We start from the raw sequence: 25,831 nt of genomic DNA on the forward strand, positions 1-25,831 counted from the left end.
GCTGTGTTTACCCTCTAACCTTGCTGACCTTTCTTCGCATTCCTGGGCAGGTCTCACGTGGACCTCACCAGGCTGACACTCCCTCTATTGAGGCTCCTAAGCTGATTTCTTGGACATGCAGTTTCTTCTTGCTAGGCATGCTCTGTCTAGGTAGAGCCCGGCAGAACTCTCAGACTTGCGAAATTGACACATAGACTGAGATGCTTGGTTGATTGACATCAAGTAAGTAATTTTAACCAGATTTTCAAAGTGCTTTTTATCAGATGGACTTATCCTTATGTACCATGTGTAAACTCTCACATATGGACAGGCCAGTTTCAAAAGCTGACTTTTAAAACAGCACAGTATGGAATGCATGCCAAATTTTCTGTTAGTATTTAGCTTAAGAAGAATGTGAACAGGGATGTCTAGGGCGGGAAGATAGATGTGTTTCTTCATTTCAAGAGAAGGATAGCGATGCTCAAGACTGAGAACATAGCAATAATTAAGAAGCAATATTAGTTAAATGTTAAAGGAGAGAGCAAGTAAACAATGGTTTAGAAATGTGTTGGCAGTATTAGCTGAGCCTTTTTTCTGTGTAAGGAACAGGTCACCCGCCAGGCTTTAAGCATTAGGGCTAGGGGTGTGTTTGGTTCACTACAATAGCCTCATTGATGCATACAGTTTGTGATATGTAATAATCATTTAATGAATATTAGTAGGACTGGGGATAGAGCCCAGTGGTATGAACTTACAATATGCAAGGACCTGGTTTTAATCCCCTGTACCATTGATCAATCAATATTTATTGAATAAGTAAAGAAATGAAAATCTTAATTATTCTTAATCACAATTCTATGAAGTAGATGTTAAAAATGTTGTCTACCTGAGAAAATTCAAGTTTTCAGAGGTGGAATTCACTGGTAAAATGTGTGAGCTACTGTGACTGCATCGGTAAGCACCAACTTGGACCATGCATCATCTGCATCTTAGAACCGAAGCGGTATAACTGATAGTCCTGCTTGTCACTCCAGACAGCTCTATACCCAGAATTCCATTCTAACCTCAGAATCCAGAGGACTGGGCACAATTCCAAGAAGATGTCGCAGTCTATTGACCTGAAAAGCCATAGAGGCAAATACATCACTGAATTACGTGGCTTTGTTTCTCGGGCTCGTTTTCTTCATCGGTAAAATGATAAGTAACTATGATCTAACCCTCCACAGTGGATTGACCACCTCTGTGGAAAGCTGAAGATACTATAGTCTAATGCCATAGACTAGGTGGCTCCAACAGACAAACTTCCCATAGTTCTGAGCTGGGGAGTCTCAGGTCACTGCCAGTTTCTCATGGTTTTTCTTGTGTCCATCCGTGACAGAAAAGGTGCTGAAATTACCTCCTCTTTTTACACAGACAACACCACCATCATAGGGGCTCTACCTTCATCACCTGGTCTAAACTAATCACCTCCACAGTGTTCCACCTGGGTGTGGAACCACCCGTGGATACCATCACACTGGGTTTTACTGTGTTGACGTACAAATTCTTGTAAGTCATAAAGAGCCTATAACTTTGTCTCTACTAATTACAAAGCCGGTAATTAGCAACTCTGTAAGGCATCATGAAAAGGGGGTGTTTTCTTTCCTGCTTTTGAGAAAGATATGTTATTATGACACCTGAAAACCAAAGCTTATGGACATGAGACATGACTTGAGCAGAGGCCAGCTGGCCAGCACTAGCACAAAGGGCTTACCAGAGTCCCTCACTTAGTCTCAGGTTGTGCTGATGAGCACACTCAGAAATTCACACTTGCCCCCACACTGGCATTGCCCTACAGACTTTGATTTGTTTATCAGAATGCTGATTTAGTTTATATACAACATTAAGCGTTCTCCATTTTTAGCAAAGAAGTGACATAATCAGAGTCAGAGAAGGGCCATCCCATAGTGGTACGGGGACGGTAACAGAGGACATGAGTGCCATTTGACAGGCTGTTTAATGAAATTTTAAAATGCAACACTGAGAGACAAAGCCAATATAAATTATCTATCAAGCAATCCCATCAATATAAAAACTAATGCATACATACAAACCTGCTTACATAGATGGAAAATTTCTGGACATAACAAAGATGCATGAATGAAGACATAATGTAGTGAAGATACAATAGACTCTATTAAATAGACATGAGACATCAACCTCTGACTTCTACACACATATACATGTGCACACACACCAAACACACACCCACACTTATACCACACACATACAAAGCTGGAAAATAAGTAACATAATATTTTATTTTATTAAATACATGAAATGCTGGCTTTTTGCCTTTCTTTCTAATGTGTCAAGTAGTCAAGAAGGCTTTAGCAATACAAAATATTATGTTAGCATTGCCTCTCAGAAAATCACTTCACAATGTATAAAGATAGCAAGGTAGAAATGAGATAGGATGATCCTCAGACTGGCATTCAGGAAATCTGAGCCAGCTCTGATTCCACCTGATAAAGTAAGTTCTATTCAGTAAGCTTACCTGCTAATTCTGCTGCCCATCTGAGAAATACTGCACTGTCCATTATGCCTAAAGTGTTAGCACAAGCATTAGAATTTTCCCAGGGATCTGCCCTGAGAAAATCCTTCCCAGAGTCCTGGGGAAGACACTATGTCTAGCATGGGATTATGTGAGGGAAAAGAATTTATGTACACCATGCTCTTTTGTCTGTTTACTTTATTTCTCTGTAACAAACTTCTATCTACACAGCTTCAGTTCTGTTCTGACACTCAGTTCCTCTCTGTCCCTTCTTTTTCTGTTCCCTCATAGCCCTAGTAATAACTAAGCTCTTATGCTTATCTTCATCCTCTGTCCCTTTGTCCTCCGTCTTTCCTCCCTCTTCTCCTCTCCTGACCTGATTTAAATTCACCTACAGTCTGCAAAACTTTTCCTTGCTCCTTACTTCTTGGCCTGAGCCAGTCTGCCTTACCATCTAAAGAAACTCTGCCTTGTTCTCTTCTCTGACCAGACCAGGAATTCTGCTTCTGTCTTTGCTGCACCTAGCTATGCAAAAAACTCTTTTGTCTTGAGTCAGTAGCTCTGGCAGGTCACTAGGCCGGAAGGAAAGGGATGGTCTGAGCTTCATTTGCACAAGAAACAAAGCTATGCATCTACAATCCACCTGTGCCCTAGGCTCTGTAGGGGTGTTACCAAGTTCAGATCAGAAGTAGGTCTGAGAAGTTATACTATTTGACTTATGGCCTAGTAATATATGAGTGCACAAGAATTTCATAGCAGAAGACAGCTGATATATTAAAAGCTGAATAACACCAAATATTCCCTGACAAATGGCTTCCCTCTAGGAAAATTCCTTGACCTTTCTAGGTATAGCTTTATTATACACCGCTGAATCTCTATAATATATTCTTGCGGCTTGCAACACACGGGACAGAGTCCCACAGATCATTTACAAAGTTCTGACTGTGTGATGTCACACTGTTCATTCATTTATCTAATCTTTGCTGAGCTAGGAATCTGCTCTAGCAGAGTAAAACATGATCCTTCAAAGAGCTGGATTTCAAGTGTAAGGACCATTAAGAGAAGTGTTCAGTGCCATAAAGCATGATCATTGCAATGGCAGGGAGAAGGCCAGAAGCAGGTACCAGATCCAGACTGGGATGGTCTGGCAAGGTTGCCAGAGAAGAGGCAGCCAGGAAGAAAAGTGTTTGTAATTAGAGGCCATCTAGCTGTTGTGTTAGTTTGAAATAGCTCAATTGAGATCTAAAAACAATTAGGCATATTCATTTTCCCTGAGAGCATCTACTGTGAGAATCCTGTCATTCAAACCAGGAGGTCTCTTGTTTCCCTTCTGCTGAGAGAACTAATGGAAGCGGCATGCTGACAATGGGGCAGGACTGTGCAGGGGAGGACTAAGGTGGGCTGATGCCCATACTTGCATGTATGTCAGCTACCTGCATTGTGCATCACATGCAAGTGAGACCTTACCAAAGCCTGCCCCTTTTCTACCAGTTTTACCAACCTGAAGACTGTTAACTCATATGAAAACCTCAGATCTTTAACAATGAAAATCCACAATTTTAACTATTGCCTTGAGAAAGAAGTTTGGACATACTCTATTATAAGAGAAGCAGACTTCTGAGTCCTAATTCTGGCAAGCTGCAGGTTTGGGAAACACGTTACATTGAGTCTTCTTTCTCTGAAGAATCAGATATAATGGCAACAGGATTTGACTAGGCTCCTGAGAATTATTGGACAGTTAGACCCCCAAGAAACATTCTGCTTCCTTTAGATTCTCCACATAGCTTCATTAAATCTCCTTGTGCTATTGCCATTTCCCTACTATTCACACCAGTGGATGCCAAGACTGTACTTGGAAACACAAGCTTACCTGGAGGGAGGGAACAAGACACAAATCAGTTGAGATTTGAAAAGCAGCTCAAATCACCAGCAACTTTGACCAAGAGACTCACTCAATGGCAAATGAGCAGAGCTGGGCTTCCTACACCTTGGGCATTTTCTTTCATTTCAGCAATGTTGAGTAGACAAATCACAGAATGACCTCTCAAGGGGAAAGAGGGGACAAGTGTCAAAATACCTGAAAAATTCGTTTCTGTACAAACATATGTACAGGGGGTGGAGGGTAAATGTGGGACTCCTATTAAACTTGACTTCAAACTAATTTACCCAAGTGGGTTTTTCATCTGTGTTTGTGTGTGGGTTTGTTTTTGTGATGTATAATAATAATTATGTTGAATCAAAGTAAAAATCAATTGAAAAAACTAGGATGTTAATCATGACTGCATTTCTCCAAATGAATCCTTGCTTCTCCATGAACTCTGAGTGGAACATTGATAAGCACGGATACGCAGCACTCTGTACTCACCCTGTGAAGCAATTTAGAAGTGCGACAAATCTGTAGCTGAAAAAAAAAAAAAGCAAAACAAATGAATTAAACAAGCCTTGTTTTGTTTGACAGTTTAAAACAGTTCAGAGTTTAAACCAACAGGAGTACAGTTAAGAGAGGGAAATAGAGGTCATAGGCATCGGTACTAGATGGGTAGGACTAGTGGTTGCTTCCTTCCTTTAGAACAATAAGCCAGAGCACACCAACTGATTATCCAATACCAATGTTCACCCTGGAAACACTTGATATATTCAAGTAATATCATATGTACTGAGCAGGTTGCATTTATATATTTAGGAGTACACACACATGCACACCCAAAAATACATATGTAACAGCAATTAAAGAAATAAAGGCCTTGAAATTGAAAGGAGGTAGCCTGTGGCAGTTTGGAAGAAGGAAAGAGAAGGGGGACAGGATATAATTATATTAAAATCTCAATAAATACAATTATAATAAAAAGAAAGTGAAATAGAAAAATCAATATCTAAAGAGAATACTTACACATGGCTGTTAAACAGAAAAGGCGACTTAAATTTTTCAAAAGACCTTTAATATTAGTTGTCCCTCCCCATATCCCCTTTTCCCTCTCCTCCCATTCCTCTCCCCACTTAATCCTCCTATTCCGGTTTCTCTACTATCTCTTCACTGCTTTATACTCTATTTCCCCTCCTTAGAAGACCCCCTTCCCCCTAGTCTCTTTCTAGCTACCTAACCTCTGTGATTATATAGATCATATTCATTTTTCTCAACAGCTAAGCAATATTCCATTTTTACTTTCCTATACCACATTTCCGTTGTCCATTCATCAGTTGATGGACGTCCATGTTGTTTCCAATTTCTAGCTTTAATGAATGAATAAACGTTCAGCAATGAACGTGAATAAACAAATATCTCTGCAGCAAGTTGCAGAGTCCTTCGGGTTTATGCCCAAGGGTGGTACAGCAGGATCTTGTGGTAGATTGATCTTCAGCTTTGTGAGGAACCTCCCTCCACAATGATTTCCATAGTAGCTGTTTCAGTTTGCACTCCCACCAGAGAAAAATAAGTGCTCCCCTGTCCCTGCAGCCTCACAAGCATGTGGTGTTACTTGTTTTATTTATCTTGGCCATTCTGACTGGTTGGTGTAAGACGAAATCTCAAAGTGTTTTTAATTTGTACTTCCCTGATGGGTAAGGTTGTTGAAAGTTTTTATTTTTAAGTGTGTCTTAGCCATCTCTGTTTCAAGTTGTGAAAACTCAGTTTTGTTCTATATACCAATTTTATTTTTTTTTTTTTTTTTTTTTTTTTTTTTTTTTTTTGGTTTTTCGAGACAGGGTTTCTCTGTGTAGCTTTGCGCCTATCCTGGGACTCACTTGGTAGCCCAGGCTGGCCTCGAACTCACAGAGATCCGCCTGGCTCTGCCTCCCGAGTGCTGGGATTAAAGGCGTGCGCCACCACCGCCCGGCTATATACCAATTTTAACTGAGTTATTTGTTTTCTTGCTGTTCAGTTTTTGTTTTGTTTCGTTTTTGTTATTGTTCTTTATATATGCTAGATACTAACCCCCTATCAGATGTATGACTGGTAAATATTTTTTCCTGTTCTGTAGGCTTCCATTTTCCTCAAATGGTGATGATCTTTGCTGTACAGAAGCTTTTCAGTTTGATGAGGTCCCATTTATTAATTGTACTTAAAGCCTGAGTTATTGGTGTCTTGTCCAGAAAGTCCTTCCCTGCACCAATGGGTCCAAGCCTGTTCCCTACATTCTCTTCTATTAGGTTCAGGATATCTGGTCTTATATTGAAGTCCTGATCCATTGGACTTGAGTTTTGTGCAGAGTAATAGATATTATAGATTTATTTTCATTCCTCTACATGGTGACATCCAGTTTGACCAGCACCATTCATTGAAGATGCTGTTTTTTCTCCGGTGTATATTTTTGTCTTCTTTGTCAAAATATCATCTGTCTTTAGGTGTATGGAATTATGACCAGGTCGTTAACTCTATTCTATTGGTAAACATGTACATTTTTAAGTACTGTTTTAAAGTTGTGTAGGATCTTGGACATTAAGGTGTTTAAAGTTTTGAAGTGTGGGTTGAATTATAATATTTCTTTAATAACACATGAATTCCATGAAGATTACACAATTCATTGTTGTTTGTCAGTCTCAATAATTGAGGTAAATAAAAAGACATAAGTGTCTCTCTTCGTTATCATCAGTTAAGGGTGACTTATGCATGATGCCCTCCTCCAACAACAGGCCACATGAAATGATAGTAGAGACAAGTCATTTTGTTCAAGGAAAAAGTAATAAATCCACCTGCCATTACATAGTTGTTTGTTTTCCTTTTCTTGCCCAATTTTGTGTGATTAAAAGCAGTTTGCTTAAATTACATTTGTTTTTGCCCCAAACAGCAATTTGGCAGAGCATGTATAGCCAATATAATTAAAATGCATAATTGGAAAACATTCATTCATTATAATCATATCAAAATTCACAGAGAAATGTTTTGTTGAGCTAGATTTTCATCATGACCTAAATCTCATTAGCCATCTCACCCATCTCAGCTGCACGTGACAGCTGAGCTGCCTCTTGCCTCATTGACAGATGGGGGGGGTACCTCATGAGAACCCTGCTTCTCAACCTTGAGGCTCCACAGAATCGCAGTGGGGCTGGGTAAACAAAACAACACAGTTTGAAGGCTGGAGAGATGACTCAGTCATTAAAGGCTAGGCTCACAACTGAAACAACACAGTTTTAATTCATCTATTTGACCAACATGGACATACTTTTGTGCCAATCAGAAATGTTCAAATCACTGCAGACTTAAAAGTATAACAAAAGAATAGGGCTGGAGAGATGGCTCAGTGGTTAAGAGCACTGGCTGCTCTTCCAGAGGATCCAGGTTCAATTCCCATCACCCACATGGCAGCTCACAACTGTTTGTATCTCTCCAGTTCCATGGAATCTGGCACCCTCACACAGACATACATGCAGTCAAAGTACCAATGCATGTAAAATAAAGACAAATCATTTTTTAAAAAGTTTTTCAAAAGAGTATAACAAAAGAATAAAGACAAAAAAAATAAAAAGAGAAAGCCTACTTTCCTGGTACTTAGCAATACATAAAGCGGTATGTTTACTAGATCCCCATTGGGGGCAGAGGCTGGTTACTATAGCATTTTATTGCCAAAGTTGATTATTGCAACAAATGCTTACTGGGTATTTGTATTTAATGATCACATTTTTTCCCTCTTTGATTACTTCTGCCAACCACTACCTTAGGACTCCAGTGTAAGGTCATAGTTTTTGTGGGAGACTACTTGTCAACTCAATAGACAGCCACAAGTATTTGTTATGATAATATAAGCCTTTTAAAATTGAAAGTATCCTTCAAAATAAATCATTTATGTCCTTTATAATTCAACAAGAGTGAATTATATAAAAACACATAAAGATTGAATGTGAACCACATGACTGAAAAGCCATGTAACAGATGATATTTAATTGTGCTCTGTGCACTGAATAAGCTGACATTTTGAAGTTAGGTATATGTCCTTACTAAGAGCACCAGCTTATCTCTGGCAAACCTATTTCACCAACAGAACAACCTTAAGATCACAGCTGAATATTTTAGTTAGATTTTATCATTTCTGCCTTTCATAAATGGAAAGACTTGGGTAAATTAACCCAACAGGAGATTCTTCCCAGACCTGTGTCTTGACAGCTGTCTAGAACCTGCATAAAGAATAATATCTTGCTTGCTAGTGATGGAGCAGACAGCGTCTACCAGTCTGCATATAGCTCTTACTGGCCACCTATGCACTATGGAGACTTCCTGTGCCCTGTTGAGAGTGCTCAGAGTAAGGCGGTCATTGCTTCTGTCCTCCCAGCAGCGTTTTGCTTTACAGGCTTGCTGCACACGGTGGTAGCTGGTTTGATGCAGATGAAGGCAGCAAGCTGGGCCTTCAAAACTTCTTACGTCTACTGCGTTTCTCTGTGTGCTAGTGAGCTTCAACCACCCTGCAATGGGCACTGGAAACAAAAAAACGCGCTGCCCATCTTTCTTGTACTTTGATGCCAGCACACATTCATATTGCACTCTCGGACTGTCAATAATAAGCTCTTGACATCTCACTTAAGCCCTCTGGTGCTGTTATTTCCTCTACTTTGCACATAAGGAGACGAACCCTATTTACTTAAAATATTAACTAGTTAGTAAAGGGCAGTATCTAGGAATTTGGAAACGGCACTAATAAGGTTCTGATGCACGTTGGTGGGCTTTAGATATTACCATGTGGAAAGACTGAAAATCTAGGTGTGTGGGCACTGTTCTTGCAGTAATAAGTAATTTCTTTGACTTGTCTAAACTTCCACATCTCCCTGTAGTCCACATTCGAGATATCCAGTGTTTGGGATACCTAGTGCAAGGCTCACTGCCCAGGAAGGACTGACTTCAATATGAAAATAAAAAGAAGCAATGAGAAATCTTCAGTATATTTAGCTGGCATTTGAAAGGGGGAGGCAGGAGGATCATGAATTAGAGGCCAGTTTGGACTTTATAAACCCTATCTTAAAACAATAACAATAAAAGTTCTATATCAACTATTTTTAGCTTCGTGTTCTGGATTGAACTGTGTCATCTCCATCAAATTCACATGCTGAACGTCTAACCCCTAGTTACCTAGAAAGTTCAGACATAAGGCCATTGGAAAGGCAAATGGGATAAAATGAGGTCAGATGGGTGGTCTTCCAAATCCAATATGGCTAGAGTCTTTGCAGTCAATTAGGGCACAGATGCATAGAGGAAGACCATGGGAAGACAGAGAAGACCACCATCGACCAACTGAAGAATCCTCAAGAAGAAAACAGCCCTGCCCACCCTTTGGATGTGTATTCCTATCTTCCAGAAATGTACACAAATGAATTTCTGTTGTTAAAGCCTCTCTGTCTGTGGTAAACAGCTCCAACAAACTAACACAGGAGTATGTGAGTGGTTGCAACTTCCTGAGGAGTTTTCCTAGTAGCTCAAAAGTTCTCTTGAAAAGTAAGAATTCTCCTTAACCTGTTGCCACAAACCTGTAATCCCAGATATTTGTGAGACTGAATCAAGAAGCTCAGAAGCTTGAGGCAGATCTAGGCTACAGAGCAAGTTCAAAACCAACCTGGGCAACTTAGACCCTATCTCAAAATAGAAAGTAATGAAAGGACTGCAGACAATTCAGTGACAGAATGCTTGCCTAGTGTGAGTGAGGACCAGGGTTCAGTCTGCCACGGAAAAATAAATCACTAAAGAAATAAAAAATCTAGACTGTAAAACCAGATGCAAAGCCTAACAAGAGTCAAATTGATTTCACTATTTTACTGTGCTAGAATCTTATCACCCCGATGGAATTTGACCACGCCCATCAGTGAGGGATCTGCCATGTTCTTCTGTTTAGCAGCCATATTTACAACAACAGTATCGTACCTGAAGGCTAATTGGAGCAGCTTTCTAGGCTCCCTCATGGAGGTTCTTCAGCATATTGTGAGAACTACAAGCCTTTTCAGATTCTTCCTAAATTCACCGTGAATGGGAAAATGAGAAGGGATGGCAGTGCATGCTGCTATGATTTTAACCGAGGGAATATGTGCATCACTGAGGGAAAAAAAAAATCTCAAAGAGAAAAAAACTGAAGAATGAGTTCAACCTTGACCAAAGCACTCAAAGGAATTGTCTACAGGGAAAGTACCGATTACTTTCAATTCACTAAGTACTTATCGCATGCATGTATGGCACTAGGAGGGGAAGCAGACTTTGAAATGTATCTTTCAAATACTTCTTAATAAGACATGGGGAAAGGACACAGATGCAAGTAGCCATAACGTCATGTAGCTTTTGATAAAAATCTATAATGGAACTAAAATTTAATGGAATCATAGAATACAGAGTGAGTCACTCTAGCTGGGGCACTAGGGGAGACCTTTGGTAGGAGCGTCGTTGATGTCGTTTCTGATGGTTGACAGGTGGGATTGTACAGGGAGGAACTCGCAAGGCAGATGGATTAATACAAAAGAAAAACAGATGTTGTAGAATACAAATCATGTTCTATGAGAAAGCCTAAGTCTGTCCCAATATGAGGAGACGCAATGCAAAAGTGGGCCACTGACCTGCACTTGAAGTCAGAGAACCTGTTTTGAGTCTTGAGTTCACCATTTACTAGATTTATGACCCTGGTCTTCCCAAGTCTCAAATTTCCCATCTGTGGCAATCTCCATAGAACAGAAACTCGTAAGCAATAAAGTCTCAGTCACTGTTAGCCGAACCTAAATAATTCAGAATTGACTCTGTAGGGAATGGTGAATGAATATAGTTTTGAGCATGCAAAGAAGATAATGGTGAATGAATTGGAGTGCAAAAAAGAAGATGTGAGGGGTGTGTTTACAATAGTACAGCTTCGAGGTAGAGCAAACGTGAAGCTGGCCTGGGCTGGCAGCGTGACAGACTTCACTGGAAAACAAGTGTCACTGGGATATGCAAAGTGGGGTGTGAAATGCTGCTCAGAAAGGTCCCAGTCCCATGTGACTTTCTTTCTTTGTTTTTTGAATAATGGCATGACTTCCATGGAGCTACTTCTGTGGGTTCTCAGTTTGCAGATCTATCAAATGAAGATTGAAAATCCTAAGTATCCCTAGAGTTCTGCAACATTCCGTGGATCTTTTTATCAGTAAGACTTGTTACCTGATTAGGTGAATATAATTAAAGTGATAGATACAAGGGAGAGAGAAAGACTGAAAATAAAATGAAATGGAAGTTTTACACACTAATTAGCAGATCAGGAGATGATGTCATTACTAACAACAATATGAAAGAAATAAACAAACAAGTTTGGGGGAGATTATGATGGGGAAGATTAAGGATGTTTCTAAAGGTTGAAGGGCTGTCCTTCAGTTAGATGTGTAATTTTGTGCACATTACATTATATACCATGTAGACACCCGACCTGACAGCAAATCTTTTCTTTCCAGATTCTTTTCATTGGAGATTCCACCAACAGAGGAATGATGTACTATCTTATTGAAAGACTGAACGAAACACTGCAGGAGTGGCAGAAGGTGCATGGTACTAAACTCTACCCCAGTGTCAATGGGGGGAAGACTTTGATCAGTTACTCCTACTATCCCCAGTTCTGGATAAGCCCTTCATTGAGACCAACATTTGAGAAAGCACTTGAACATCTCCTGCAAAGGTACAACGGAACTACTATGAATGGCAAAATGCCACCATTGTGCAGTTATAATTGCACACTGTATATCAAATGTGCTGAAAAGCTTAGATACCCACTAATGTGGCTGAAAACGAGCTGCAAATGACAAGGAAGTCTTGTGATCAGGAAGCCAGACATGGTTCATTGAAATGTGAGGCAATCCGGTTAAAATGTTTACCATCTGTTCTAAGCAACATGTGTTGTTTTTCTTTCTGGGTTTCAGGTCACATCCCCTAGAGAATACTGACCAGACAGTATTGGTTGTTGGTGGTGTTCAGTGGCTTAATTCCAATCACCTGCAAATTATTCACAAGGTTTTAAAGAGGTAACCCTGTAAACACTGTCATCCATGTCTTTATCTCTTCTTTGAAAGTACTGTGCATTTAACCCAACTTCATCCAGGGCTTATTTAGAGGGCAGATTTGGAATTTAAAATTAGAGATTTAAAGGTGAATTTTATATTTCAGAATAATTTTATATTCAATCAGGGATCCTTAGCATCCTAATTTAAAATTACTCCAGATCAAAACCTAATTATCAGTCAGGTATGGTAGCACATACCTGTAATTCAAACATTTAGGAGGTTAATGTAAGAGGGTAGTGAGTTCAAATCCAGCAAGGATTACAGAGTAAGACCTTGTCTCTTATGAACAAACATACATATATATTGAAAGTACTAAAAACATTGTCTAATCCATTCTCATTGCTATATAAGTGCTTCTTCAGATGAAACAAAGTGATTAATGTATTTTAAGCATGTTATTATGATTTATTATTATTGAATAGTGTGCATTAGCACACAAAATTCCATCTGCAGAAAGTCTTAATATAGGACAAATAAATAAAATGGGAGTTTAGTTTATATGCAAATGATCACATTCTAAAAGAATCCTGTTGTATATATTTATATAATTAACAAACATGTAGAAATGCAACTGAAGTTTTTGACTTTAAAATTCTGATCATTTCATTCAGGGCAAATTTGCTCAATATCCTGGTGATCATCAAAACTTTGGGGATTGGATTTCACCTGCCAGTGGATGGGGTACATTTCCTAACACAGGTAAGCCCATTTCTTCTAGGCTGCATGCATTTATGAATCCTGATAGCAAAAGATCCAACAGGCATTCTATAATACTCATCAGCCTTCATAAAAATAAAAATCATATTCCTATGATTCCAAGTACATCATGACTGTTCCTGCAGACCAGGAGACCACAGCTCACAAATGTGCTATAAATAATACACTAAGTTCAAGGAAGAAAACAAGCTGTGGAAAACAGTACTGGACTCACAGACAAGAGAGCTTGTGTGCTCACCTTTAGAGTTTATAATAAGAGACTTCCCCTCCTTGAGATTCATGCTGAAGCCACAAATGGAATTGTCAATATCAGTGAATCTTTTGGGAAACAGTATCTAATATATATATACATAAATGAGTGATATCATTGTTTTTCCAACAGTTGGATCTCCACAAATGAAGGGCATTAGGTGCCTCTGACTAGTTCTTAAAGAGAGGAAATTTGTCTCAGCACTAAAGTAAAAAAAAAAAAAATTAGAACAGAAAAGAAAAACATCTGTAAGTCAGAGAATCTTACTCCAGCACAGAGACCGGCCCAAGTTTACACGCAAGTGCAGAATCACGGTTCAGGGGCAGAGTGGGAATTTAATCTAAGCAGGCTAAGATTGCTTGTTGTGTCTGTTTTGAGCCAGTCTAGCTTTTTCAAGCACAGAGTGGGATCCCCCTCTCCTTACTTGAAACTTTACCTTCCTGAATGCCAGTTATTCTATAGTGCAAGAGAACTGTGGTCCAAGTCAAAACTCCGAATTCACCAAAGTGAAGCTATATTGGGTTTGGGTAACAAAATAAGTTGGGACATTAACTTCTAGGGAACAGAAGGATTTAGGACAACTGGGGATTAGGAGGGGGAGGATTTTTTATATATTTTTTTTCTGTGAGTTAGGAGCTGGAACCATTTTAGTGTTATTCAAAGGCTTCCGGTCAGGGCTGCAATTCATTCCTGAGACTCCAGAAGCACCACAGTATTTCTGTTCTTAGTGTTCTTCACAGCAGCTGGTACTTGTGACCCTCACTTACATTTTGGTTGTTAGCTCCCAACCACTGGTCTTCTGCACTTGCTCTATTGTAGACCCTGTGTTAAGATGCCTCCTGCCCCCAGAGCTGTGGGATATCCCGTCAGTCTTCACAAGCAGAGTGGAGACAAAAGGTGGGAAGGAGGGAGGCAAAAAATAGAAAGGAGAAAGGGACCAGAGCCAGTGAAGACCATACATCATTCTGAAATCCTATCCTATTCTCTCACAGCTGTTCAAGATGGGCCTTTGGCCTCCTTTGTAGAATCACCCCTTCTCACCAGAGCATAGATATACATGTACATGAGGACAGGGAGGGCTGTACACACACACACACACACACACACACACACACACACACACACACACACACTCCAAACATGCCATGCTCTCAGTGACTCCTAGGCCTTTAGATCAATTCTTCCCCTTCAAGGATCGGATTCTCCCACACCTCCTCACTTTGGTAAATTCCTAAGGCCCATCAAGTACTAACTTAAGTGTCATTTCCTCTGGGACTGCCTCTTTAAGAGGTGTCTCTAGTCATTGACTTTATCTTAAAGAAAGCACTCTTCTTTAAGTTCTAGATTAAAATAAGCATGCAAGCCCAGCAGAGGCAACAGAAAAAAAAATACGATGTGTACCACTTCTTTTAAGAAACTTAACCAGGGGGCTGGAGAGACGGCTCAGTGGTTAAGAGCACTAGCTATTCTTCCAGAGGTCCTGAGCTCAATTCCCAGCAACCACACGGTGGCTCACAACCATCTGTAATGAGATCTGGCGCCCTCTTCTGGCATGCAGGCAGAACACTGTATACATAATAAATTAATTAATTTTTTTTCTTTTAAAGAAGCTTAACCATTCCATGGAGCTAGAATAATTGATGATGCTGTCCCTCCCTGACAGAGTGAACCTGAACTAGAACTGAGCCAGATTCAGTCATTGCCAGCCACACAGAAGGGACAGTGGGAGGAATGTGATCCGGAGAGGCAACAGCTGGACCCTTTGCCCAATTTTGCTGTTTCCCCCGAAGCATCCTCCTCCACGTCCAAGTAGCAAACCTCACTGAAAACTATTCTGGAATTCTGTGTCATGGTCCTCTTGCTCCATTTCTCCCAACAGTTAATTCTCCTGGTGCATTTCTCCTAGTAAAGGACTTGCTGTGGATATCCCATTTCTCCAGTTAGAGTGTTGTTTTACAAGCACAGGCCACACAATATGTACCCTTCCATTCTGTCCCTTAGCAAGAGGCTAAGCAGAAATCAGGTGCCAGCTAATATTCAAGTGGCTTAATTAAGTGAGTATCCAAGTAGATGGAGGTCTACCTAGTGGTATATAAAACATCAGTTTTCAACTTGAGAATTTTAAATACATTTATGATCAATAAACTTAATTGTTTTTAGGTAAGGAAGACATTCATTTATTGTTGTGTTGTGTATACTTAAGTAGTTATGCTGATGTTTTGAAAAATTAAAGCACATTTTTATTTTTAAAATTGATATGAAATTCATCTCTCAATACAACCAATCTTGGTAAAAGAAGATGACATTTCCATAATGTCTGTTTGAGTTACTAAATCATAAAATAATTATTTGTTAATCAAAACTTAATGTCTCTTGCTTGGTAATACAGAGTGAAGTACAAAACCTACATAAAGAAAATCTGAACATTCTGGAAGCTGCCAAAAAATATGGCTATGAAGTAGTAGACACATTCACCATCACAATGGGACGACACAAAGAATTTCTGCAGGGCAATTGTGGATGTCATTTCCATGAGGTATTTGTAACAGCTTTCAGAGTTTTGTAGTTTGGGGTTGCTGGGTTTAGTTTTGTTTGTTTGTTTGTTCTTATACCTTTACCTTTAATGTGTTGTCTGTGTTGTTTTGCATGAGAAAAAAAACATGCCAAAAGAAAAAAATATATGTCAAAAGCTTTATGCCATAAGCTTTGTAAAATGATGTGCTGGAAGTTAGTGTTCAGACATGGAAAACCCAGGATCTTGGGTGGATGAAGGCAGGAAGATGTGGAAGTCTGAAGAGGACTGCTTTCTCCAACAGATTTCATAGGTTCCCTCCACCAGAAACCCCAGTGAGTTTATTAAGACTGCCTTCAGAAACATCGGGGAAGGTTAGTCACAGGAATGGATGGTTTGAAGGTATCACGTCACTGAAAAGCCCACCCCAACATGGGTGATAAACCACAGAAGCGGCGTCCCCAGAGTCCCCTCCTCAACCCGCAGGCAGCTCTGCCATAGAGTCTTCTCCCCTGCAGCTGTCACTGCTTAATATAACCTCTGGGGTGGTACCTGAGAATCCAGGGGCTTTCTGGGCTTCTTGAGTCTCGTAGTTTCTTAGCTGCTTGAGTTAGCCGAGTCTCTCACCTGCCTCTAGAAGGGAATGCTTCAGTTAAGAAGAAACAGACATACCACAGTTAGAACATGAGCTCCCTTGTCAAACCTTGTGTGGGTTGATGCAGACGTCAGGAGACTCTGCTGACCCTCAGATGAAGGGTACCCCAGTTTACCTTCTCATCAGATCTTAATTCACCCCACTCGTTCTTTCTTGGTTGGTTTCCCCTTACAACCCAGAATACATTTAGTCAGTTGACTAGTGAGAGGGCAGCTACAGTTTATTTCTGATCCTGTTTATTTATTTAACTGGCTTCATTCCCTCTTGGTCCCCAGATCCTCACAGCTACCCCAAAGCCATCAAGACAGTGCCTGTTCTCTACACTCTGCTAACAGATGCACATCACTTTTCTTTCTTTCCTTCCTTCTCTCCATCCTTCCTCCCTCCCTTCCTTCCTTCTTTCCTTCCTTCTTTCTTTCTTTCTTTCTTTTCTTTTTTTTTTTTTTTTTTTTTTTTTGGTGGTCGGGGAGTTCAAGACAGGGTTTCTCTGAGTATCCCTGACTGTTCTAGAACTTGCTCTATAGACCAGGCTGGCCTCAAACTCACAGAAATCTGCCTGCCTCTGCCTCCCAAGTGCAGGATTAAAGGCATGCACCACCCCCACCCAGCCACATCATCTTTTTATGTGACCAGTGACACTAAATCTCAGAGAAGTGAGAGCCAGCAACCATGGTGGGAAACATCCAAGTTTTGAACAAACAACTTGAAATTTGGCCATGTTGCTGCATAAAAGATTTTAAGTTATAGTATGCTGTGCGTCTACTAATTACTTCCATAAGAAAATATACCACCCCTAGAGTACTTGTCCTGTTTATAAAAACTAAATGCTTAGAAATACAAACCCGGGCAGTTTGGGAGAGAAAAACAAAAACAAAAAACAATGAACCATCCTAGGATCATGGTGGGTCACAAAAGCAAGCCAATTGTCACCAAACTCACAGAAAATTGACACTTTAAAAAACAGCATGAGTTTTTAACTTCTTTTGGAAAATGTTTACTTATTTATGTTTCTATAATGTGTCTTTAATTAGTACACTGGAGGGAGGATGTGTGCTTTTCTTTTTCAGTATTAGTGCTCTGAAAGACTAAAAAGGAAATGTCCTCCAAAGACTTTGAGCACAGCTCCATTAAAACCAGAGGATGTCCTTCCCACATGATTGTATTACATGTATCTGCTGTCACAATGTCAGTCAGTTTATCCTAATAGTCCTGGAATTTGAAAACCACACACACAAAAAGATTCTTTGAACCACCAGCAGTAGAACACTGATTTAGAATTACTTCCTCCAGCAAAAGCTATCTTTAATTTGCAAAAGAAAGATTTAAGCAGGGTAGCTAAAATATTTCACTTATGAGGTTATATTTTTCCTACAGTGATCATACACAGATTGTTTTCTATCGGCTTTCTTCCTGTCTTGAGGGCAAACCATGTGCATCTCCCACAGATGATGTCAGCTGATTCCTGAGTGCTGAAATCCATGCTCAATCTCTCATGAGTTCGATGAAATTGTCTTCCAGGAGCATTTGCCTTTGCAGATAGAGTATGGGGTTGATGAGGTCGTCTTTCTCAATTTACCCCTGTGCACAGGGGCTCCAAACTCATTCATTGATTGTGAACATGATCACTCTTTATGGGCAGTTTGAAGCACTTGTGTCTCACTCAGGCCATCTCTCATGATGACACTGACATTTTATAATCTTTCTAAGGTGTCACATAATGAAATGTTAAAAATTCTGTTGACTCTCATTTTTTTGCTTCATATTCATTTTATGAGACTGGCCAAAAACAAGTTCACATTAAAATAATAGCAAAAACAAGAAACAGTAGTATTAGAACCTCAAGAGTTTTGATACAGGAGTTTTATCCTCTTGTACTCAAACTATCTCCACATACACTCAAGAATACTTTCGAGGAGTCGGTATAATCATTTCGGTGAGACCTTAACATCCCATTGCTCTGTGGTCAGGATTCTACTGCAGACACAACAAACCTGCTTCTGTGACCTCTACTTGTCACAGGTGAAACTGGAAGTCTTGGAAGCCTCTTTTGTCTGCCAAGGCACCGAAAGACAATAGGCTGTCACCAAGAATCTATAAGCTGTCTCCAAATGGTATGAATCTATCTTGACTAAAAAGTCCTCAGTGATTAGCAAAGAAAGTGTTCCTTTTTGTGAGTGGGAATGGAATCTTATTTTCCCAATGTTTATTCAGGATAACGAACAGGATCCCAGAAGCTCTTGCCCAACAGAGGTTTCTGATGGTGCCTTTCATTGTGTGACAAACATTTACTGTGAAGAAGCAGAGACTTGGAAACTATTTGGAAATATCAGCCCAAATCTAGTTACAGAAAGGATAAACCCACAATTGCTGGGTGGTTATTAATTAGCCTAATCAGTTGTGCAGGCCTTATGTAATAGCGTTAATGTCTGGCAAATGTGACTGTAACTGTTGACTCAGGTGACAGAGAGCATCTGGCATTCAGACCTAACAGGTTGCCTTGGTATGCAGACATGGAAAGAAAAGAGGAAGGCATTTCAGCTCTCTGTGAGGGATGGTTTTTCCATGATTCTTTACTCTTAATACTACACAACTTATTATTTGACCTAATCAAATAAATAACATGATGGAGCATAGAAATAATATTTTTCTCTTACTCCTTCACATTCCAAAAGTTTAGAGTCTAAACACAACAAGGACTGAAAACAAAATACCTTTGGACTGAATATGTAACTCAGCAATAGGACCCTTAGCACTTGCCTAGTGTACGTGAGGCCCTAGCTTCAATCCTTAGCAACACACACACACACACACACACACACACACACACACACACACACACACACATTTCTTAAATTCATCAGTCTAGAACTGAAGTAATGACTTTTGAGGAGAAAAATAAATAAAATGAATACATAACTGATACAGAAAATCTGAGAATTTACCTATTAGCATGGTTTTGCTTTTTTCAATTTTTAAAAATTAGACATAATTACATCATTTCCTCATCCCTCTCCTCTTCCCAACCTTTCTCTTTCCTACATCCCCCCTTGCTCACTTCCAAATTTACAGCAGCTTCCTCATCCCCAATTAGGATTGTCATGTATACACAAATGCATAAATGTATAAATGCATCCTGTTGAGTTTAGTGTTATTTGTATACAGATGATTCCAGGGCTGACCACTTGTTATTAGAAGAACAATTAGGGGCTCATCCCTGGGGAAGACTAATTCTCCCTCTCTCCATGGTCATTAGTTGCCTATAGTTCTTTGTCTAGGGATGGAGTCCTGTGAGATTTTCTCCCCCAACTTTAGCATGTCTATTGGTGGTATTGTCATCATCTAGGTCTGGTTAAGCAGCCATGCTGTTGAAGTGTATGTTCCCTGTCATATGTTAGAGACACAATCACATAGTTGGCTTCCTGGTCCTCTGGCCCCTCTTCTATAATCTTCCCTCAGACTTAAGTATGGGATTGTGCTGTAGATGTATCCATTTGAGCTGAGTGCCCCATGATTCATTGTTCTCTGCGTTTTGACCATTGTGGCTTTCTGTAATGAGAAAGAGACTCTTTCCATCTGTTGCAAAGAGAAGCTTCTTTGATGAGGGATGAGAGTTACACTTATCTGTGAGTACAAGGGCAAGTATTAGGAATTGTGCTGGTTTATTAAAGTGGATATGATAGGTTCTCCTCTAAGATCCATGACTTCACTATCCCTGGATAATTGGGTAGCTTTCCAATAACATGCATGATTTCCTTCCTGTTGAGTGGGCCTTAAGTCCAATCAGACAGGTGTTGGTTACCACCTAGATATGAGTGCCACTACTGCACCTTTAGGGATATCTTGTCAAAGCATGGATATTTGTAATGAATTACTATGACTGTGACAATTTTCTCAGAAAAATTTTTAAATACTCTAAGAACTTCCCTACTATTGGGAAATAGGCTGGAGAATGCATTACAGGATTCCAAAAGGAATCTCAAAAGCCATATGTCCCCAAGGCAAGACTTAAATCCCCTTTAACCTTTGTTCTCACTAGTATGCCCTGTCCTGTCACTTACAGTCTCAAGCTTGTTTTGCTTATCCTTCCTTACCAGCTAACAACCCAAACGAGTCAGTTACCTAGTCCTGTTTACATACGAATACTTTTCCAAGCCTTTGCCCGGCATCCTGTTCCAAATACATCAGTCTTGTTTATTCTTTGATGCAATCATCCAGCATTTGTTTAGTGAGTCCACTTCTTGAGCTAAACAGTAGAAAGTAAAAATAAATAAGGCACATTTGTTCCCTGGCCTCAAGATATTACTTAAATGTAAGTTATAAAAACCCACATGACACAATATATAGAGTAGCATATTAGAGATAGAGATATGCAGAGACCATAGTGGTTACACCAAAAAAAAGAGGTACAGGACATGGTCTAAGGATTGAGTGAACCTCCTCTTAAAAAAAGAAAGAAAGAAAAGAAAAAAACCCTGCTCAGTTGCATTGCGTAGGAAAACTGGCTCTAGGTCCAGGGATGTAGGCCCTTCTGATTCCATGGAAAATTGAGTAACTCTGAACTGACATACTGTTCTCATGGAACCATGAGCAATTCTGGATATTGCTAGATATTGTAGAGCATCACTAAAAAGGGGGGACTGGAAAGAAATAGTCAAGGACTGAATCATGGTGAAAGCTTAGCATTTGATCCTGTAGGTGGCACTGAAACTCTTACAGGGAAGAACGAGGTGGTAGCATTTTGTCCGAAAAAGTTAGAACCCAAGACCTGAGAATTGTTTCTACAATATTTGCTGTTTTTGCAGAGAACTAGGGTGTGGTTCCCAGGACACACATGATAGTTTACAAGTGTCTGCAACCCCAATGCCAGGGTATCTGATGCCCTCTTTGACAAGAAAATTGCACCCATGTGTTGCAAATATACATGTGCAGGCAAACACTCGTGATAAATACACCTATTTTTAAAAGTTAGGACATATAACCAAATGTGGAGAGAACTAAGCCAAAAACAGTATAAGTTAATTTTTCCAGAAGTCATAGGGGAGATGGTAAAGGCCTACAACAAAGAGGGCAGAGGCAACAGTCGTAAGACAGAAGTGGACAAACTCAAGCTCTATTTAAGGAAATTAATCTGTAGGTCTTATCTGTGGAATGAAGGAGTGGGAAGAATCAAAGAGGATTCCTAACTTGCATGACTGATTAGCGAGCTGAGACCGCAAGTGAGACAAAGAAGAACTGAAAAGGTATCAGCTTAGGGAGAAGATGATGAGTTCAGATTTCAACATGTTGCACTTGAGATGCCTGCAGGACATCCAGGTGGTGTTCCGAGCGGGCAGTTGGATATACAGGTATGAAGATCAAGGGGCAGGTTGAGACTGGAGGTAGGGTTGGGAGTCACCAGTAACTAGGCAATCGTTGAAGCCATAAAAATAGATCAGGAAAAGCTTGGGGAAACATGATCATGCAAATTTAGAGCATGAATTGTTAGAAGTAGAACTGTGGTATGGTTTGTATAGTAGTTCTAGTTTCAGTCCCCTGGAAAGCCAGAGTGAAAAACTCTCAAGACAGAACCAACAGTGTCAAATGTGGTAGACACTTCATTTCAGATAAGGACTTTGAAATCCTCATTGTTTTGGTAGCAAGAAGGTCCTATCTGACACTGAAAAGTATAATAAGATACTGGTGGCAGGAAGGGGGACTAGCAATTGTAAAGATATACCCAATGGGGGGAAAAGTACTTCACAGGGTCTTTTATCTAATAAAAAAGGGGGTTGTTGGATTTAGAAGAGAAAAGGAAAAGCCTTCATCATGTTTGTTCACTCAAGAGAATTAATTGAGTTAAAATACAGCTAAGACTGAGGCCGATGGAGCAATGCCTCCCTCCACTAACCTGGGCAAGGGGTCAAAGTCACTCGTGCAAGGGGTGGGAAGTGTGTGTCTCTTCTTCCTTCTTTATTTGAGATGGATTATCTTTTTTTTTTTTTTTTTTTTTTTGGTTTTTCAAGACAGGGTTTCTCTGTGTAACTTTGCGCCTTTCCTGGGACTCACTTGGTAGTCCAGGCTGGCCTCGAACTCACAGAGATCCGCCTGGCTCTGCTTCCCGAGTGCTGGGATTAAAGGCTTGCACCACCACGCCCGGCGAGATGGATTATCTTGATATTTTCATTACATGGCTTCTAGTTTCAAGTACTAGGACACTTCTTTCCCATTCCCATATCACCCCACCCTCTATTTAGAAAACTGATTGCTGGTAGTTCCTTCCATATAAAATGACCAGGACTCATTCCATTACCTGCAAGAGGATTCTCACATTTTCTACAAGCAAATTAGATTAGAAAGGGGTCCATACCTGGTGACAATGCTTTAGATTAGAGGTCAGTACCTGGTGAGGATGGATTCATTAGCCATGAGAGATCTTAGGCCTTTCTAAAATGATTGGGTATAAAATGCTGTATTAAAAATAGTATTCTAACTTTGGAACACTCTGTCCTAAATGGGATGTCTTCATCAAACCCCTCCCTTCAGGGCTTAAGGAGCTATGCAGAAGAGGAGGTGGAAAGATTACAAGAGCCAAAGGGGGTGACATCAAGGAAACAGTGTATCCCAGACACAACAGAAACGACATGCATATGAACCCACAGAGACTGTGGCAGCATGCACATGTCTGAGCCAGATGGAGTCCTAGTGCTGAGAAAGGAAGTGGACACAAGCCCCCATCCCTAACCCAGAACCTATCACCAATTGACAACCACTTGCAAAGGAAAATTCAATTTTCTCCATTGGCATCTCCTGGGTATATTAACCACACTTAAGGGTAGGCCCCATGCCTGGTGGTTGATAGCCAATACAAAATGAACTCATTGGTGGTTTTGTAGATTTTTTTTTGTCATATATTCCTTTCTTTGGACATCTTTAAAATCTTACTGGTGCTTGTATATTATGGTTTCCAGTTTTTGTCTTTACAGATTATATGTGTGTGCTGTGCCTGTGTGTGTTTCTCATGCTTTGTTGCTGTTTTTATTATTATCAGCATTATTATTTGTTTTCATCTTATTTGCCTCTTTTCTAAAAAGAGAGAGAAAGAAGATGTGGGGTCAGATAGGTGGGGAGGATCTTGGAGGAGATAGGGGAGGAAAAACCACAGTCAGAATGTATTGTATTAATTTTCAATTAAAAAAAGATAGTACTCTATCTTGAAGGATTGGTTCTACCAAAGAAATCTGAGCCTTTCTCTTAAGAAGGATAATGAAATGGAAGATAAACAAAGAGTGTCATTACTTTATGTTGAACTGGTATTATGCCTCTCTGTGATGTAACTAACTATCCATCCCATATTTGCAATGCCAGAACCAAGAACATTACGATGGCTAGGAAAACTGACCCCTCGGCACTTCATGCTGCATGTGGTAGATCATAATATCTAGAAGTTCACTGCCAACTTTAAAGAATCTAATTAAGATCCTGAACTGCCTGGAGTAGCATTGCCCATACTGTTTTATGCTCTGTCTTGGTGAGGACAGGATCTATATTTGAAAAATACTACACCTCTACTCTATGGATTCTTTTTTTTAACTTTTTATCTAAAATAATTTTTTAAATTTTTTCTTTATTAAGAAATTTTCTACTCACTCTACATACCACCTACAGATCCCACCTCCTCCCTCCTCTCATCTCCCAGCCCTCCCTCCCAAGCCACCCCACATCCCCACATCCCCCAAATCAAGGTCTCCCATGGGGAGTCAGCAGAGGCTGGCACACTGAGCCTAGGCAGGTCCAAGCCCCTTCCCACTGCACCAAGGCTGCGCAAGGTGCCACGCCACAGGCACCGGATTCCCAAAAGCCTGCCCATGCACCAGGGGTAGATCCCAATCACCCTGCCTGGGTGTTCCCCAAACAGTTCAAGCCAAACTATCATCTTCCGTATCCAGAGGGAGGCTACTTTATGGATTCTTAAATAATATTAGTATACCAAGTGATCTCAAAGCCCTTACAATAAATAAAGTAGAACTTGAGCTGAGAATGGTGGTGTATGCCTTTCATCCCAGCACTGTGAAGGCTGAGGCAGGGGGATGATTGAGTATAGGAATTTGAAAGCAGCTTGAGCAACATAGAAAGATGACAGAAAGTAAGATGTTGTCTCAACAATTAATAACTCATTAATGCCTATATTAGTTTGATACAGTTTTTTCCAAAGTCTTTTGAACATGACAGAACTTTTTTCCTTTTATTTCATATGTTCATTTACATATTTAGTATAATACATGAGTTTAAAAGTTTGATCACTTTTTCAGAGATGGTACTTCTTAGACTATCCTTCACATCTGCTCAATGGGAGAACTAAAGCATCCTTATTCCTTATTTCTTAAGCATTGTTGTCGTCCTCTGAGGAGTCAACAAGTCACGTCCAAAGGGTGTGTTTCTGAGTCATTGTAACCAGTAGCCACTATTTACCTCCCATTGCAAGTGGCAAATTTGTCCCTGGGCTCCTATGACCCACAGATGCCATGAACCTCCCAATGCTCTGCCCCAGCACAGCATTGGTGGTAGCCCTGGAAATGGTACAGAGACCAGATGTGGAAGAAATGGTGACCACCCCCCAACTACAGCAAGCCCTGATTTTTTTTCTTACAACCTTGTTCTCCTGTCTGCTCCACTTTAAGAATAGCTATTCACATCACACTGTAGATGGTGGAAAAGCAGGCATAGCGAATAGGTCTAAACAACAGGCATGGTGGGAGATATCCAAATATGTCTCTTCTTTCACTGGATTCTAAAAACATAATGCTATCTACCTCACCCCAAAGAACTCATCTTATAAAATGTGGCTTAGCAGGTAATGGAAACTACAACTTCATATGCCTAGGTGAGAAAGGTACCAGTGGGAACCCATGACTGTCTAAGTTACTACAGCCAGATAGTGATGCCAAACTTGTCAGCCACTGAGTCCTTTCTCCAGGTTCATGAGTTAAGGGCCTGTACCCATGCTTACTGTATCTTACAAGTGAACTGCAGAGTTGGAACCGCAAGCAAGGGTGTAGTAAAGAACAATTTAGTCTCGAGACTGGAAAGATAAAGGTAAAATTGATAGCTGGCCAACAAAGTTTGATCACTTTAAACCTGCTCCCAGACCTCCTGGAGTACAGCAATCAGAACAAGACTGCAGATGTCTCCTGATGAGAAATGTGATCCCTTAAAAAGACCAGTGTT

General features: G+C 40.2%; 1 protein-coding gene across 3 annotated transcripts in view; it reads left to right on the plus strand.

Annotated features, from left to right (window-relative positions):
• The window catches only part of Cped1 (cadherin like and PC-esterase domain containing 1), a 274,567-nt gene that overhangs the window by 237,235 nt on the left and 11,501 nt on the right, over positions 1–25,831 (plus strand). For all 3 annotated transcript variants that reach the window (XM_052721212.1, XM_052721210.1, XM_052721211.1), the window contains 4 exons: positions 11,891–12,111; positions 12,353–12,454; positions 13,105–13,192; positions 15,850–15,996. In XM_052721212.1, the coding sequence (XP_052577172.1) occupies positions 11,891–12,111; positions 12,353–12,454; positions 13,105–13,192; positions 15,850–15,996 (558 nt within the window). The remainder of the gene's footprint in view (positions 1–11,890; positions 12,112–12,352; positions 12,455–13,104; positions 13,193–15,849; positions 15,997–25,831) is intronic.

This window comes from Peromyscus californicus, unplaced genomic scaffold (genome assembly GCF_007827085.1).
Source record: "Peromyscus californicus insignis strain IS unplaced genomic scaffold, ASM782708v3 Scaffold_6__1_contigs__length_162567912, whole genome shotgun sequence".
Classification (NCBI taxonomy): Eukaryota; Metazoa; Chordata; class Mammalia; order Rodentia; family Cricetidae; genus Peromyscus; species Peromyscus californicus.